Source organism: Grus americana, chromosome 6 (genome assembly GCF_028858705.1).
Source record: "Grus americana isolate bGruAme1 chromosome 6, bGruAme1.mat, whole genome shotgun sequence".
NCBI lineage: Eukaryota > Metazoa > Chordata > Aves > Gruiformes > Gruidae > Grus > Grus americana.
The window spans coordinates 16,807,121-16,821,579 of record NC_072857.1 but is presented as its reverse complement, the minus strand read 5'-3'; the positions used below and the strand labels follow the sequence as shown (position 1 = coordinate 16,821,579).

General features: G+C 40.9%; 1 protein-coding gene across 3 annotated transcripts in view; it reads right to left on the bottom strand.

Annotated features, from left to right (window-relative positions):
* The window catches only part of SMARCAL1 (SWI/SNF related, matrix associated, actin dependent regulator of chromatin, subfamily a like 1), a 45,686-nt gene that overhangs the window by 17,006 nt on the left and 14,221 nt on the right, over nucleotides 1–14,459 (bottom strand). For all 3 annotated transcript variants that reach the window (XM_054829555.1, XM_054829557.1, XM_054829558.1), the window contains exons 8-10: nucleotides 13,380–13,538; nucleotides 11,525–11,590; nucleotides 1,983–2,123 (exon numbers count right to left, since the gene is read on the bottom strand). In XM_054829555.1, the coding sequence (XP_054685530.1) occupies nucleotides 1,983–2,123; nucleotides 11,525–11,590; nucleotides 13,380–13,538 (366 nt within the window). The remainder of the gene's footprint in view (nucleotides 1–1,982; nucleotides 2,124–11,524; nucleotides 11,591–13,379; nucleotides 13,539–14,459) is intronic.

Below are 14,459 nucleotides of genomic sequence, written 5' to 3'. Positions count from 1 at the left end.
AATGTTCAACTGTCTAGTAGAGGCAGGGCAAACAGGGAAACAAAATTGTACTAGAAACCCTGCAGAGGTTTTGAAGGGGAGTCAATACTGACTGTGACCTCCGTGCTGAGTTTCATTGTAGGTTGAAAACTCATTTACACAGAATATACCATTACAACTTGGATTGTGTAAAACAATTTTATTTCCTTTATCCAATTCAACATCTTACCTGAGGTCCATATGCCTCATAATTGAAGCAAGAGCTAGTCATGCAGAACTTTACCCTCAAAGGGTCTAGGAAACTCCAAACCTATTTAGACTCACATGTTGCAATTCAACTTTCCTTTTTACTGCAGAAAACCAACAAGATTAAACTGCATCTTTTCATTTCCCTCTAGGAAGCATTCTGGACACTGCTCAGACAGGAATCTTTCAACAAAGATAATGAAGCACAGCAGAAGACACAGCCCTCTCCCTCTATATGATTCCTACTATGGATAAGAAACAGTAAGTTTATCCTCTGCCAGGAAAGCAGTGCTTTGCTAACATGAATGCTGTCATCTTCCAGAACTGGAATGTTCTGTACCTGTGATTCTGCATGCTAAATGGCCTTACTTTAATCAATGCATCAGCACATGATTACCTACGCAAATCAATTGCTCATCTAGCTTGCACATTCGGACGTACATAGAGCAGCACTACACTAGCTATGACAGTAAAAGTGCACGTTCAGATCTAAGAAAAAGGGGACTTGAGAACTTTATATGAGACTGAATATGAATCTTCTTGATGGAAACTTGGCATATGTTAGCTACCCCAGAGAAAAGAAAACAAACACAAAAACCCTACAAATAGCTATAGCTATTTTTATGCATACACTGATGATATTCAGTTCTTCTGTAAATATTTGAGCATTGAAACGGTCATTTGGTGTTTCCAACCACTCTGCTGAAAGTTATTGCCCAGTCTTACAGTAAATGAGGCACAAGTGAAATGGAGAACAAAGCAGAGCAGGCAAGTTCATGCACTACAGGTCCATGCTCATACTGCCAACCCATTCTGTGCCACATAGTAACTGCTACACGCTTGTCCTTGAGGAACTGGAGGGCAAACCAGAGTAGAGGACTCTTATTCCAATTCAAAACTCAGGGGAACTTTGGTTCCCCTTTTTGTGTCTATGCAACCAACACAGAAGATCCTAGAGCCTCCTTGTACAACAGCCAGCAGCAAGAGCTCTTCTCTTAGCAGCGTGTGTTCCAACACACACAGCAGCCCTAGAGATGGCAAATCCAAGCACAGCTGAGTTGCCCATACATTGAGAGCAAGGCAGACCTGTTGTCACGGGTGCAAATGCTGGCTTCCTGCAAAGCCAAGATCTTGCAGTAGTTGGACTCAATGACTCTGCTGAAACCACTGCTGAGCAGCTGGCACAGATAAGAGAATTTATTTTCAAGATATGCTGAGGATCACATCCATTTCCTGAATTAGAAGAGGGTGGAATACAAAGTCTTCATTTTTTACTTACCTGGAGGTATAAAATCCAAAATCCCAAGCAACTGAGGCCTTGCTTTGTTAAACAGTCACTACAGCAGACTAGAAACTGGTTTTTGGAGGTTTTTTTAATTTATTAGTCGAAACCTGCAGCTGTTTAAAGGCCCCATAGTTAATCTACCCAGTTAAAACACTCTGGAGGCAAGTTCTTATCAGAATATGGCCTTTTTTTAATATTTTTTTTTCTTTAGCTTTTCACTTCCATGGCTTTCAGGGCAGATTTTGACAAGCAGCATTACTGCCTTTATGTCTCAGGCTCACCATTACAGCATCTAGAGCTTTTCAGGTTGACAGCTTTCAAAGCATTACTCTGCAGTTAGACTTTCTCAAAACAGATTTAACATCAGATGGATGGATGGAAGGAAGGAAGGAAGAAGCCTCCACATTTTGAAAAAAATAAAGTAACATGCTGTTTGCAGAGTCCAAGTTTGCCACTTCCCCCACTGAAGTACCTTCCTGGCATCACAGTAGCGTAGCCCAAAGGAGTGGAACAGCGGGAAGAAGGCTGGCTGGACAGCCGCAATCTGCGTGTAGAGCTCTGCGGGTCGTGACATGGCAGGGGTTCCTGAAAGCAAGATCACTCTCCTGGCAGCCTGGGAAAGCAAAATAAAGCATCGTTATCATACAGCTTACAATATAAGCAGAACCTGCAAAGAAGTCATCTAGAGTCCTGAAATAAAATCCCAGAGCCATTGTCCAAGCACCCTAAATGGAAAAGTACCTCACCTTCCACAGATACTTTCAGCCTTTGCTGCCTGAAGACACTGAAGGACAGTGCTTAAAACTTCTAGGAAGTAGGACACTTCAACATTTCATTTGGCATCAGATGTCACAGGAAAATGACACACCCTCTCAGGTACATCCTCTCCTCCAAAATAAATTCTCTTGTAATAAACCTGTCACAGCAAGCCATAAACAGGCTGTCTTCCTGTATGGGGTCTGGCTGAGACAGAGTTAATTTTCCCCACAGCAGCTCTCATAGCTCTGTGCATTGGTAGCTAGAAAGGTGTTGGTAACGCACCAGTGTTGTGGCTACTGCTGAGCAGAGCTGGCACAGCACCAAGGCTGTCTCTCCAACATTCCCCCTCACCAGTAGGCTGGGGGTGGGCAAGATCTTGGGAGGGGACACAGCCAGGACAGCTGACCCGAACTAACCAAAGGGATATTCCATACCATGATGTCTGCTGAGCAATAAAAGCTAAGAGAAGGGAGGAGCATTTGTTATTTATGACATTTGTCTTCCAGAGCAACTGCTATGCATACTGAAGCCCTGCTTCCCAGGAAGTGGCTGGACATTGCCTGCTAATGGGAAGTAGAGAATAAATCTTTGGGGTTTCCTTTGCTTCCACACATAGCCTTTTGCTTTATTAAATTGCCTTTATCTTGACCCATGAGAGTTTTTTTCCGTATTATTTTTCTTCCCTCCTTGTCCAGCTGAGGAGGGAAGTGATAGAGTGGCTTGGTAGGCACCTGGCATCTAGTCAAGGGCAACCCACCACACTTCCCCACAAAAGCAAAAGAGATCCAGAGAAGCAGAATTTTTTTTCTTATTTTTTTGTTCATTTTTTTCTTTTTGAATTCTACTAGCAAGGAGAGAAGGATGAAGCTGCCTGAAACAGGAGCAGAAGATGCCCACCTGACAGCCATGATGAGTCTAGACACAGCTAAATGGATGCTAGAACAGGAGTTAATAAATATGAATCATATAAGAAAACTGTAAAACAGGTGTTGTAGGGGAGACAGGAAGGGGATGGGGTGGGAACCCTGTATCTGAAGTAGGTGCTCCTAAAAAGCGGTGAAAAAAAAATTACACTATAGACATAAAAGCCTCCATGATGCATTTCTACCCTCATACCTCCATTATTATCTAATTCTATTATTAGATGAGAGCTATGAATTTCTATTGCTGTAAATTCACATATAGTAGTTAAATTACAAATGCCTTGTAATTTCCTGCATGGTTTAATGCAGGTTCATTAAAATAACAAAGAGATTCTTGAGTGACATCTGTACCAACAGCTCATTCACATTTAAATGAAAAAGAAAATGAAATTCTTTTATCATTTCACTGAGATCCACCAGTCACCCAAATCTATTCAGCTGATTCATCCACTCACCAATCAAATCTGGTGGAAAAAGAGTTCACAGAGCAGCTACCGGAAATTAATTTCAGGACTTTTTATCAGATATTTATAAATAGGTTGTAATCAAGGTGGGACTTGCCTTCTCCCTCCATCCCTATTAAACAGATGAGAAGGAAATGTCATCACCACCAGGATCAGACAATTCCCATAAACATTTAAAAAAGCAGGATATTTATTGAACTAAATAAGAGGAGAGGCCAAACCTTTGGACACGTCAGAGGGTGAGAGTTAGTTTGCACAAGACAGAGATGCCTACGCTACTCAAAAGAGGGAGGAGTCACAGAGATCAAAGCTATCAGATCCCATGAGCAAACAAAGTGATAAAGCAGAAATTAGGTCAGTTTTTAAAATTAAGGTAACAGTGGAGGACAACTGAGCAGAACCTAGACAATATCTGATACCTTTGAGGAGTAAACTGACACCACCCTGAGAAATCTGCTGAAACACAAGACAAGTCAGTCCCACATGTGATAAGAAACCTCCAAATTTAACTTTTTCCTCCTGGACTAACAGAAGGCCACTGCTAGGAAAAAGACAACGTGGAGGTCATGCAATTACAGATAGCTCATTTCAAATAACTCTGGATCAAGCTAAAGCAAGAGAAGTTCACTCAAAACAGACCAGGAATATACTAAAAGCAACATAAAACCGTGTTGGAAAGGTTTTATGTCATTCTCAAGGCTTCTCCTCTTTGGAGGGTGTTCCCCAGAGGCTACATGAGATGAGGTAGGAACACTAATTCCTCAGAAGTCAAAACAATTAGTCGGGCTCTTTCCCCAATCCCTAAATAGGTATCAAAAGACAGAATCATTAAGTTACAGTTTATTTGAATTCTAAAGTTGTCCAGCTGCTGCTTGGCTGCATGAAACTTATTTCTGAACAGATAAGGTATCTAACCACTGCAAGCACTTACCAAGGGCTGTAATACATCTTCTGTAATTAACAATTTTAAACAAATCAAGAAGTAAAAAACAATGACAAAAAACCCCAACAAAACTACAGAAGACACTAGCTCTAAAAGAGATGTGAATAACAAAGAGATTAATTTCAGAAAATTGTGTGGAACATGGGTGGTCTAACTCACTATCCCAAGGGTCCCTTTCAGTTTTAAAATCCATGACAGAAGGAGTCCAAGAAAGAAGAGAAGAAAAAAAAATCCTAAGATGACAAGTTTCCAAGTGTTGAAGGCTTACTTAAATTCTGGATGAAAGAAATGGCTTTGATTCACATTTCTTTTTCTAGTGGCAACTCATTTTGAATAGATGCCAATAAAGATTTGCTCCTGCAGAGAAGTCTCTACTGATCACTGCTTAATTCTTGTTTCCTGCTGAACCTTCTGTGGTGTCAAGAGTGAGAGATTACCCTCTTTCTTCTGAGGTCTATAAGAATAATATGGAACATCACCACAGAAAAGAAGATTGCAGTGACCAGCTAGGACTTTCTAACAAAATCAGATCCGTAATCAATTGATAGATATTTTCACACAGGAAAGCTAACATTAGCTGCTCGTTAGCATTTAGGCATGAAGTTTAATCTTCCCCCAGAAGCACTCCTCCTCTCTCATGTGTCCTTGTGAGTGTTCTTACAACTACTTTCTTGTGACATTGCTTAAGGGAACTCTGACAGTGACTTGACTAGCGGAGACCTGTTCTGTAGCGCTCATTTACTAAGTAACGTAAGACAATTGTGGCTTTTTAGCATTACACTTCCACACACACAATACACCAGGAGGAATTAATTCCACAGCTGTGACAAGATTTACAAAAGTCACTTTTGAAAGTCAAAGAATGATTTATGAAATGATAACCCCTGATGGCAATTACTTTAGAGGTCAAAACCCAGCACCCAACTGATTCAAAGGGGAGTAAGTGAGGAGGGGAGGTTATGCCACAAAGAAATAATTGAACATGCAAACAGCCTCATTAACATACAATGACTATCTCTGTTTTAAATGAATTTCACAGCAGGAGCTCTGCCATATGCTAACAGACTGACACACTTTTTAAAATATGTGTGGCTGGTTCTGGCTGTACACTCGTGTCCCCAGTTTTTGCTGACTCTGTCATTTTGAACTGCTTAGCATAAGAATACCTTTTGTGAAATGAAAAATCTGAGAGGCCATAATATAATAGAGATAATCACAATCACCTGATGAAATAGAAGACTTGATAAAGGGAAAGGGTTGCAGCTGTTTTGAGGAGTCTGTTTCTGTACTTGGGTAAGATAGATGGGGCTCTGCATTTCATAAGATGATCCTACAGGGGTTGCTCCAAAAAATATAAATGCCTTTCCCTATTCTTAAGTGACATCTAGACAGAGAATGTGTGTCAAATGGCAGTGATCAGCTGTGACCGAAGCAAATTATACTACCTCTCCACTTCGAGAAGGAAGGGAAATTGGAAGGTAAGAGCAGATCTGAAGATGCAGCCTTGAGGGCCCACAGCTTCTCCAATTTAAAGATGAAGTTCCTTCTCTCAGCAGGTGACAACAAGCAAAGGCTTATTTATCCAATCCATGTGGATTTGTAATGCTTAAAGACAGCTGCTATTCATTTCCTACTGGAAAAGGAGATTTTTGTGTTCCCTCCTCACCTTCTACCTTCAGCACTGACCTATTTCCCCTCTATTATTTTTAAGCATCTCTTTATTAAAACAAGCAGAAAGAGTATTAGATTCCAGCCACACAATGTATTTGGACTTCCATAATAGAAACAAAGACCTTTAACCCTGCAAACATCAGGATGTGCATCATACTATTAACCTGAACAGCAGCTCAATAGGAACAATCACATTAGTAATATTACCCAAATGTTGTGGAACAAAGCCTATAGGGAGCACAACAGGAATAAGAACATTTTATGCCACTGGAATCTTTTGATTAGATAGTATTTTTTATTTCTCAGTTTCTAACTCAGTTCTTCACTAAAAACTTACTGTCATGCTTCCGAAAAACTCATCCATATTCCATTGGGACCTTCCCCAGTGTCCTGGTTTCAGCTGGGATACAGTTAATTTTCTTCCTTGCAGCTGGTATAGGGCTGTGTTTAGATTTAGGATGAGAATAATGTTGATAACACACTGATATTTTAGTTGTTGCCAAGCAGTCAAGGACTTTTGAGCCTCTCATAGTGGCCTGCCAGCGAGAAGTCTGGGGGCAACCAAGAAGCTGGGAGGGGACACAGCCAGGACAGCTGACGAAAAGGATATTCCATACCATATGATGTCATGCTCTGTATGTAACTGGGGAGTTGGCCAGGAGGTGGTGTGGCTCAGGAACTAACTGAGCATTGGCTCCGGGTGTATGCAATTGTGCTGTACATCACTCATTTTGTATATTTTTATCATTATTTTTTATTATTATTTTCCTTTTCTGTCCTATTAAACTGTCTTTATCTCAACCCATGAGTTTTACCTTTTTCTTTCCAGTTCTCTGCCCCATCCCACTAGGCAGGGAGAGTGAGCCAACAGCTGTGTGGTTGTTTTAGCTGCCTGCCAGGTTAAACAATGAGACCTAGTTTCCACTGCCTTGCAATACTTCATGCAATTACAGGAGAACAAAGATCATGCAGCACTTCAGCTGGTCAAAGGATGTAGAATCCTTTTTACTCCTGTCTCCGTGAGATCCCACCACAGATCAGTGAAAAAACTTATGTTTTGTTGTTTCTTCATCTACACCCATGGGGCTTTGCTGTTTTATGGATATTGGTAGCATGTATACTCCCTCTCCTTGTTCACGTCTCTGGGCCAGTCTAATCTTGGAAGGGAAAAACAAAATGCTTACAAAAGGTGTAACACCATGACACTTTCTGCCTCTGAGGGAGGCAGATGCAGGACAGAGGCAAAGGGAACAACCAGTATTGTCAGTACACCCAGGAGAACTTAGTCCCAATCGTGAGACTAAAGAAAACAGCAAGATGACAAGTCAGTCCTACTACTGATTGCCACAGCTCTGGATTAGGGGCAGGGACAAGCCAGGCCTAACAATGGTGACTCAACCAAAGCCCAACAGTATGAGGCTATTCTCACTTTGATGTGCATGGAAACAAGACAAAAAGACCACTTTCAACACAGGAACTTCTAGTTCTCTCGAGTACCGTAAGAGATGCTGAAGCTGGGGACATACCTCACACAGCTGCTGGCACAGACTGGCCAGTGTGAAAGCTGGCTGAGCTTCAAAGCAGGATTTTTGCCACATGACAAAACATCAAAGGACTGTTTTCTACTATGGCTTTCAATCCATCCGCCTCCATAATATTGCAGGGATGCACACAGACTGTGTACAAACTCTGCCACCTGGTTCCACGTAGGTGGATGAAGCATTCTCCCCCATGCACAAGTCTGCACACCCACAAGTTTGCACATCCACTGGGAACATTAAGAGAATAAGAAAACTGGCCTAAACATTTTGCTGCTACTATTTCAGCTCACCCTATCTTACTGTTTTTATAATTACTGTGTAATTATAAGCTCCTCTCAAAGTTCTGTCCAATAACAATAAATTGGGCACAACATGTCTATATAATTAAACTAATGACAACCTGGGGCAAGCTACCAGGTAGCAAGTGTGGTCATTGCATACATCCAGCCATTATAAAAGTACATTAAAAAGTCTTTCTGGTCATACTTCCCACTGTTCCAAGCAAAACTTTCCTAAATCTCTGTCAGGGTAGCAGCTAAGTATGTCATAAAAGATACTGAATACTACACACACCAAATACTGTGCGCACACACACAGACTTTGTGGGTTTTTTTAATATTAAAAAAATATCTAGAAGTTCCCAACTGACAAACTTAGGCCACATGTTTAATACATGGTTTTGCTTGACAATTCTATACAACACTTGCTCTGCAATATATACAAGACAGCAGGAAAAGATGAATTATTACTGAGTGGCTAAGAATACCACTTCATTTTGAAAACTGGTCAATGTCAAATATTAAAACTAAAATGAGGTTTTAAATGCTGTAACCATGGGTTAAATATTTTAGAGGTGGAGATTCAGCTTGGCTGTCTAACAAAGCAGATTCAAAATTAATATCCAAGGTAAGCCATCTTTATTATGAATGTATTGATTTAATCTGATTATTGTGCAGTTCTGTCTAAACACTTGCAATGATTTTTATATTTTACTTATTATTCAAATGAGGAAGTCACAGGAGCAGATTCTATCAAGATAAAAAGAATCCATTAAGTATGAATGGAAGTGACAGAAACATTTCAGGCTCAGAAACATTTTAACTTAGATCTGTCCAGTGCCATTATGGACTCATAAATCTTTGCAACATGTAAGGACCGAGGATCACTTTTCTTAAGTGTTTGGTTTTGGGGTTTTTTCTGTCCCCAACAGTCAGTTCAAGGCTACGCTTTCATGCTTTAGGATGTTGGGAACCTCATAGGAAATATAAGCAACTACGGCAATTTCAGAAAGTTTAAAGTAGTACAATGCTAACAACAGTTAGAAGAGGCAACACTCAGAAGGCAGACAAGGCACAAGTTGGCTCCAGGGGCTCTGGTTACAGCATTGGCATGGCTTCATACTGTGACCTTAAGATCAGGACTGAGGCACTAGAAACAGTGTACCTATCAAGGGCTTGCCTATGGACACAGCTTATTTTGGTCTCTTTGAAGAGTCCCAGTACTGCTCTAATCCTTTTAACAAAAGCAACAAAGCTGGTGAAGGGTCTAGAGCACAAGTCTTATGAGGAACAGCTGAGGGAACTGGGGTGGTTTAGCCTGGAGGAAAAGGAGGCTGAGGGGAGACCTTATCCCTCTCTACAACTACCTGAAAGGAGGCTGTAGTGAGGTGGGGGGGTCCGTCTCTTCTCCCAAGTAACAAGCAATAGGACAGGAAGAAATGGCCTCAAGTTGTTCCAGGGGAGGTTTAGACTGGATATTAGGAAAAATTTCTTCACCAAAAGGGTTGTCAATCATAGGAACAGGCTGCTCAGGGAAGCAGTTGAGTCACCATCCCTGGAGGTATTTAAAAGACATGTACATGTGGCACGTAGGGACACGGTTTAGTGGTTGGACTTGGCAGTGCTAGGTTAATGGTTGGACTTTATGATCTTAAAGGTTTATTCCCAACCTAAACGATTCTGTGATTCTATAAAGAAGGCAAGAGCAAGAATATTATCCTCAGCAGCATGTTTATCAATGCCTCTTACTCAATAATTAAAAATATCACGTAAAATACTGAAACCACTCCCATTTTTACCCCATTGACTATTTACTATAAAGATGCCACAGTATAGTTGCTAAATCCAGTATTCAAGTGATCAAAACTCCTCATATTTTGGCAGTTCTTTCAAACACAAAAGCATTGCTGTGATGTGCCAGTAGTGACCACAGCATCATTCACTAGTAGAAGACAAAACTGCCAAAGGGGCTAGTTTTAAAGCAAGACGCCCACATTGGAAAGCAAGGAGGGCAGAAGAGTGGCTACTACAGCAAATACTCACTTCAGAAGTTATAGCCAGCAAGCATGAGAATAAAATTTACCTGAACATCTAACAATAAACATCTGGTACTGTATGCTGTTTGCAGGTGAGGTAATGCATGATATAAACATGAAACACTAAATGCTTTCAGAAGACTGAAATTCAGTTTCAGAAGCACCAGTTCTCAATTCTCTAAGAACAGTGATGTGACAGCGTAAAACTGTAAATTTTCAGTAAGTTCACACAGGCAATTAACCTCTGCTTAACAGCTACCATCTTTCACTCTCATATCTTGTAGCCTGCAAATAATTTTGACAAGCTGATCCTTACAAAGCTACAAGTAGGAAAGGATGAGACTGCTTTTCGAGCATTTTGCAATGAGGTAAATTTGTTATTTTCCACCATTTTCAGACATACACCCTAGTTATTGTACTTCAAACTGCTCATAAAATTGAACCTCCTACTTAGTTTCCAAACATTAAAAACCTGAAGTGATCTGAAAGCCAAGAGAAGACAAAACTCAGGCCTTTAAGGAGAACAATGAAGTTTTTCAAGGACAATCACCTTCCACTTGCCATTAAGAATCTCGCATATAAAAGTTGGTTGCTATAAAGCCATCACAGATCGAATCTTCTCTTTACACACACTTGCTGATAATTGCTGAAGAGGAACTGCATTTACCTTGTTCTAATGCACACTCTGCAGTGTCTAAAAACTACTCATAATTTTAATCTGCTAGAGGCTACCAGGGAGAGTTTGAGTCTTTGATCCCAGGACAACGGGTAGACATTAAAATTTACATTTCTCCTGCTGTCACATACTTGAATATTGCCTCCCTTCTGTGGGCAGCTTGCCTTGCTAACCTCACATTCTGCCACTTCCTACTAGTTCTCTACATTTAACCAGCAGGAGTGGCCCTGAACCCCAGCCACACAAATACATTGGAAGCTTGCAGTAGCAGAGTAGAACCCAAAACCAAAGCCAAGGAAGGGACCTAGGTAATGTCATTTTGATATACAGCAGCAATTTGTGTGCCAAGAAGTAACTGATAATGATTATTTCCATTAAACAAGCTATGTTGACACTACTATATTCTTTCTACTCTCTCTGAATACATTCAGTAAGTTTTGACATTCCCTTTCTCCCATCACCATAAAACTCATCAGTGGCAGTACCACAACTAGATCAAGGGAGCTTATTAAGTTCTTTTGTTAGGTCTTAAGATCTAACATTTGTATGGAAACAAGTGGCTAAGCTAGAGACAAATTTTGCTCTTGGATCTACAACGTTACCTGGATTTCCACTTGCACAACAACAGAATTCAGCTGCTGGCTCCTAAACCTGGTATATGGAGCAACACTGCTTTGGCAGCCTGACCTTAGCTGCTGGAGGTTTGGCACCCAGTATACACACCTTGAGTAGAGGCATGGCAGCTCGGCATCGTGCAGTTTTTATGTTCTTTAGGAAATGAGATTCATCCTGAAACAAAACAAGCATGAAAGTGAAGACAGTTCTGATCAATAGTTCAACTGCAGGTTACAGAACAAATTCCCAGTATTCTTGGCTATCTAATATTACAAGCCTATCATCCCAGAAGATATCTGAAGCACTGGGATAGTCACATCAAATTCTAAACAAAAAGACAGCATGGAGAGTAGCAGGCTTCCTACATTCAAACCCGCAGCTGCAAGCAAATGGAACAGAAATCAAGCCTTAAAGCCATGAATCTCAAATGACCACAAACAAGTGAGCAGAGGGAGGTGGAGAGGGAAGGAGAAAGAGGAACATTTTTTCCACCACTGATACTCATTTGCCCCTACGTGTCCTTTAAATGCAGCAAACATAGGAGGCCTATACAGTGCCACTTCCCTAAATAAGGGGTTAATGAAAACGATAAGGAAAAAAAGAAATCTAATTAGGATCCAACTGTTCTGCTGATAGGGCTCACCAGGTGGATAATAGACTCCTACCTGAGACATCACCCTCAAACAGGCTTCATTTCTACTGCTGTAGCAAGGTAGAACTTAGACAAAAAAAGTAATCAGCACCCTCCAAGGGTACATTCTCGTCTTTCCACATGTGGATGAGCAAGCAACCAAGCATGCAAAGACAACACAACTGCTTAGCCTCTCAGGCACAGCCTTCTCCCTCCTGATTAACAAATAAGCTACATTAATGTTCCCAGCCATCAAAAGAAGATTGGAAGAAAAGGCAGGGAAGCTCAGCACTCTGTAGGACTACTTTCATCTGTAAAAACATATACAGGGTTCAAATCTGAACGTATAAACACACAGAAAGAACACCTGCCAGCTCAGGGCTGGTAAAAGGTTCCAGGGTAGCCCTAGAGCCCAAGTCCCTTTACCCCAAGCACCAGCACACAAAAGTAACAATCTGCATTTCCACCCTGACAGAATGTCTTGCCAGGGAGAGGACAGGGGAAAAAAAATAAAAATGAAAAAAAAAAAAAATCAATTCCCCCATGAGCAGTTTGGTCTCCAAAGAACCCCATCTATTCCCACATTCCCATATGATGCTAAGAAACAAAAGGACTATTATGTTCCAATTGTCACGATCTTAGGGACAGGTGCATATGTGTGCTGAAAACTAGACTGAGAACATCAAACACTCATCGTAAGCTACCTAGACACTTTTGGTCTCTATTGATCCAAGCTGGATTTGAAACACTAGATGTTTTGAATTTTTAGTAACTGAAATCTAGACAAATGCCTTTTACCACGGCTCTGTAAAAGCTTAAAAAATGGATTTCAAAATAATTTACAAAAGAAATGATACAAGTGATCAAAGAAGGCTTAATGCAGATTGTCAGTGGAACACAAGGAAAGGGAGATTTTTTGATGCTTTACCCACATGCTTGATGTTGAGAGGTTATCTGGTTTACTGGATAAACACTAACAGCAATCTTAAAAAGATACAATTCCAAGATCACTGTATTGACATGCCACATTAAACACCTTGCTCTCCAGCAGAGGACATGCCCAACCACAATGAAATCAGAGAGGCACCATAACCAGTAAAAGAGAAAACACAGCCTCAGGAATCAAAAAGGAATTAAACTCTACTAGTTATCTCAAAAGGTTTCATAGAAACCTCCTGCTTCTACTCATGAAGAGAGCTGCGATCACAGCCACAATCACAAGATAGTTTCTGTCCTAAATGAGGCCCACTTCAAACTTCTCTGCTGTACAACACAAAGGTTACCCCGTCTGCAGCATACAATCAACTTCAAAAATTGTAGTGTACCACTTACAATAATAACTACTTGGAAAGTGCTCTTAAGTTGCTTGTCCATCTTGCTGAGGAGGTCAAAGCTAATGATGTTGATCAAGCTTGCTGTTAGATTGTCTTTGCCAGTCACTATGACATTGGTGCTACCTGGACTTAAGGATGGAAGCCACCTGTGAAATGCCTGGAGGAGGAGAAAAGCGATTAATTGCATTCTGATGCTTATGTCCTCTGTCAGAGCCCCAAAGCACTTCACAGAGCATCCTCATGAATGCTTAGAATATGGAGCCACCCCACCCACCACTAGACATCAGCTGGGAGTACAGTAAGGGTAAGCAGCCTTCCAAAGACAACAGCCCTAGGTAATGGGAAGATCAAGAACAGAACTCAGGCTATAAGGCCTAGCTAGGAAGGCTCAAACATGGTCTATTCTTGCTTCTTAATGAAAAAAATTAAATAAAATAATCTTATCTGTAGTAGAAATGTGCATAACTTCCTGACAATGTTTTTTGCTATGTTCAGAGCCAGAGAATACAGTGACCACTACTGACAGGGAAATTTAGTTTTCCCACTCAACAGGAAACCTCAGGCTATGAAACACAGACTTCTAAGCAGTAAACATCTCTCACTATAGCAATGTTTACTCCACAGTAAGGATGAAGTACAACTCATCCAGATCAACAAAAACTCTTCTACTACCTCTCCTTCTTAAAATGTCTACCAAAAAAAAAATCCCCACAAACAAAATTAAAAGATCAAGTTGACAACACACCAGCTGCTCTATGACAGCAGCTGAAATACATGTGGTGATAGTCATTCAAATCAACCTCCTGAAATGCTCTACACACTAGAGCAAGATATCCTCCCCCAAACCCATCTGTTAGCTACTGAGCACCCACCATTTCCCTTGTAATTGTGTCCCCAGTGACACCAACCTCTCTGCAACATTTGAGTTCTGCTGATGTTGCTCTGCAGAGAACTGGCTGGGGCGTATCAATCAGGATCTGGTCCTTACAGAAATGTATCCAAGGAGTGGCAATGAGAAATGGCATCTCTGTCTCTAGACCCTTCACTTGTGGAAATCCCCCAAGCGCCATTCCTCTCC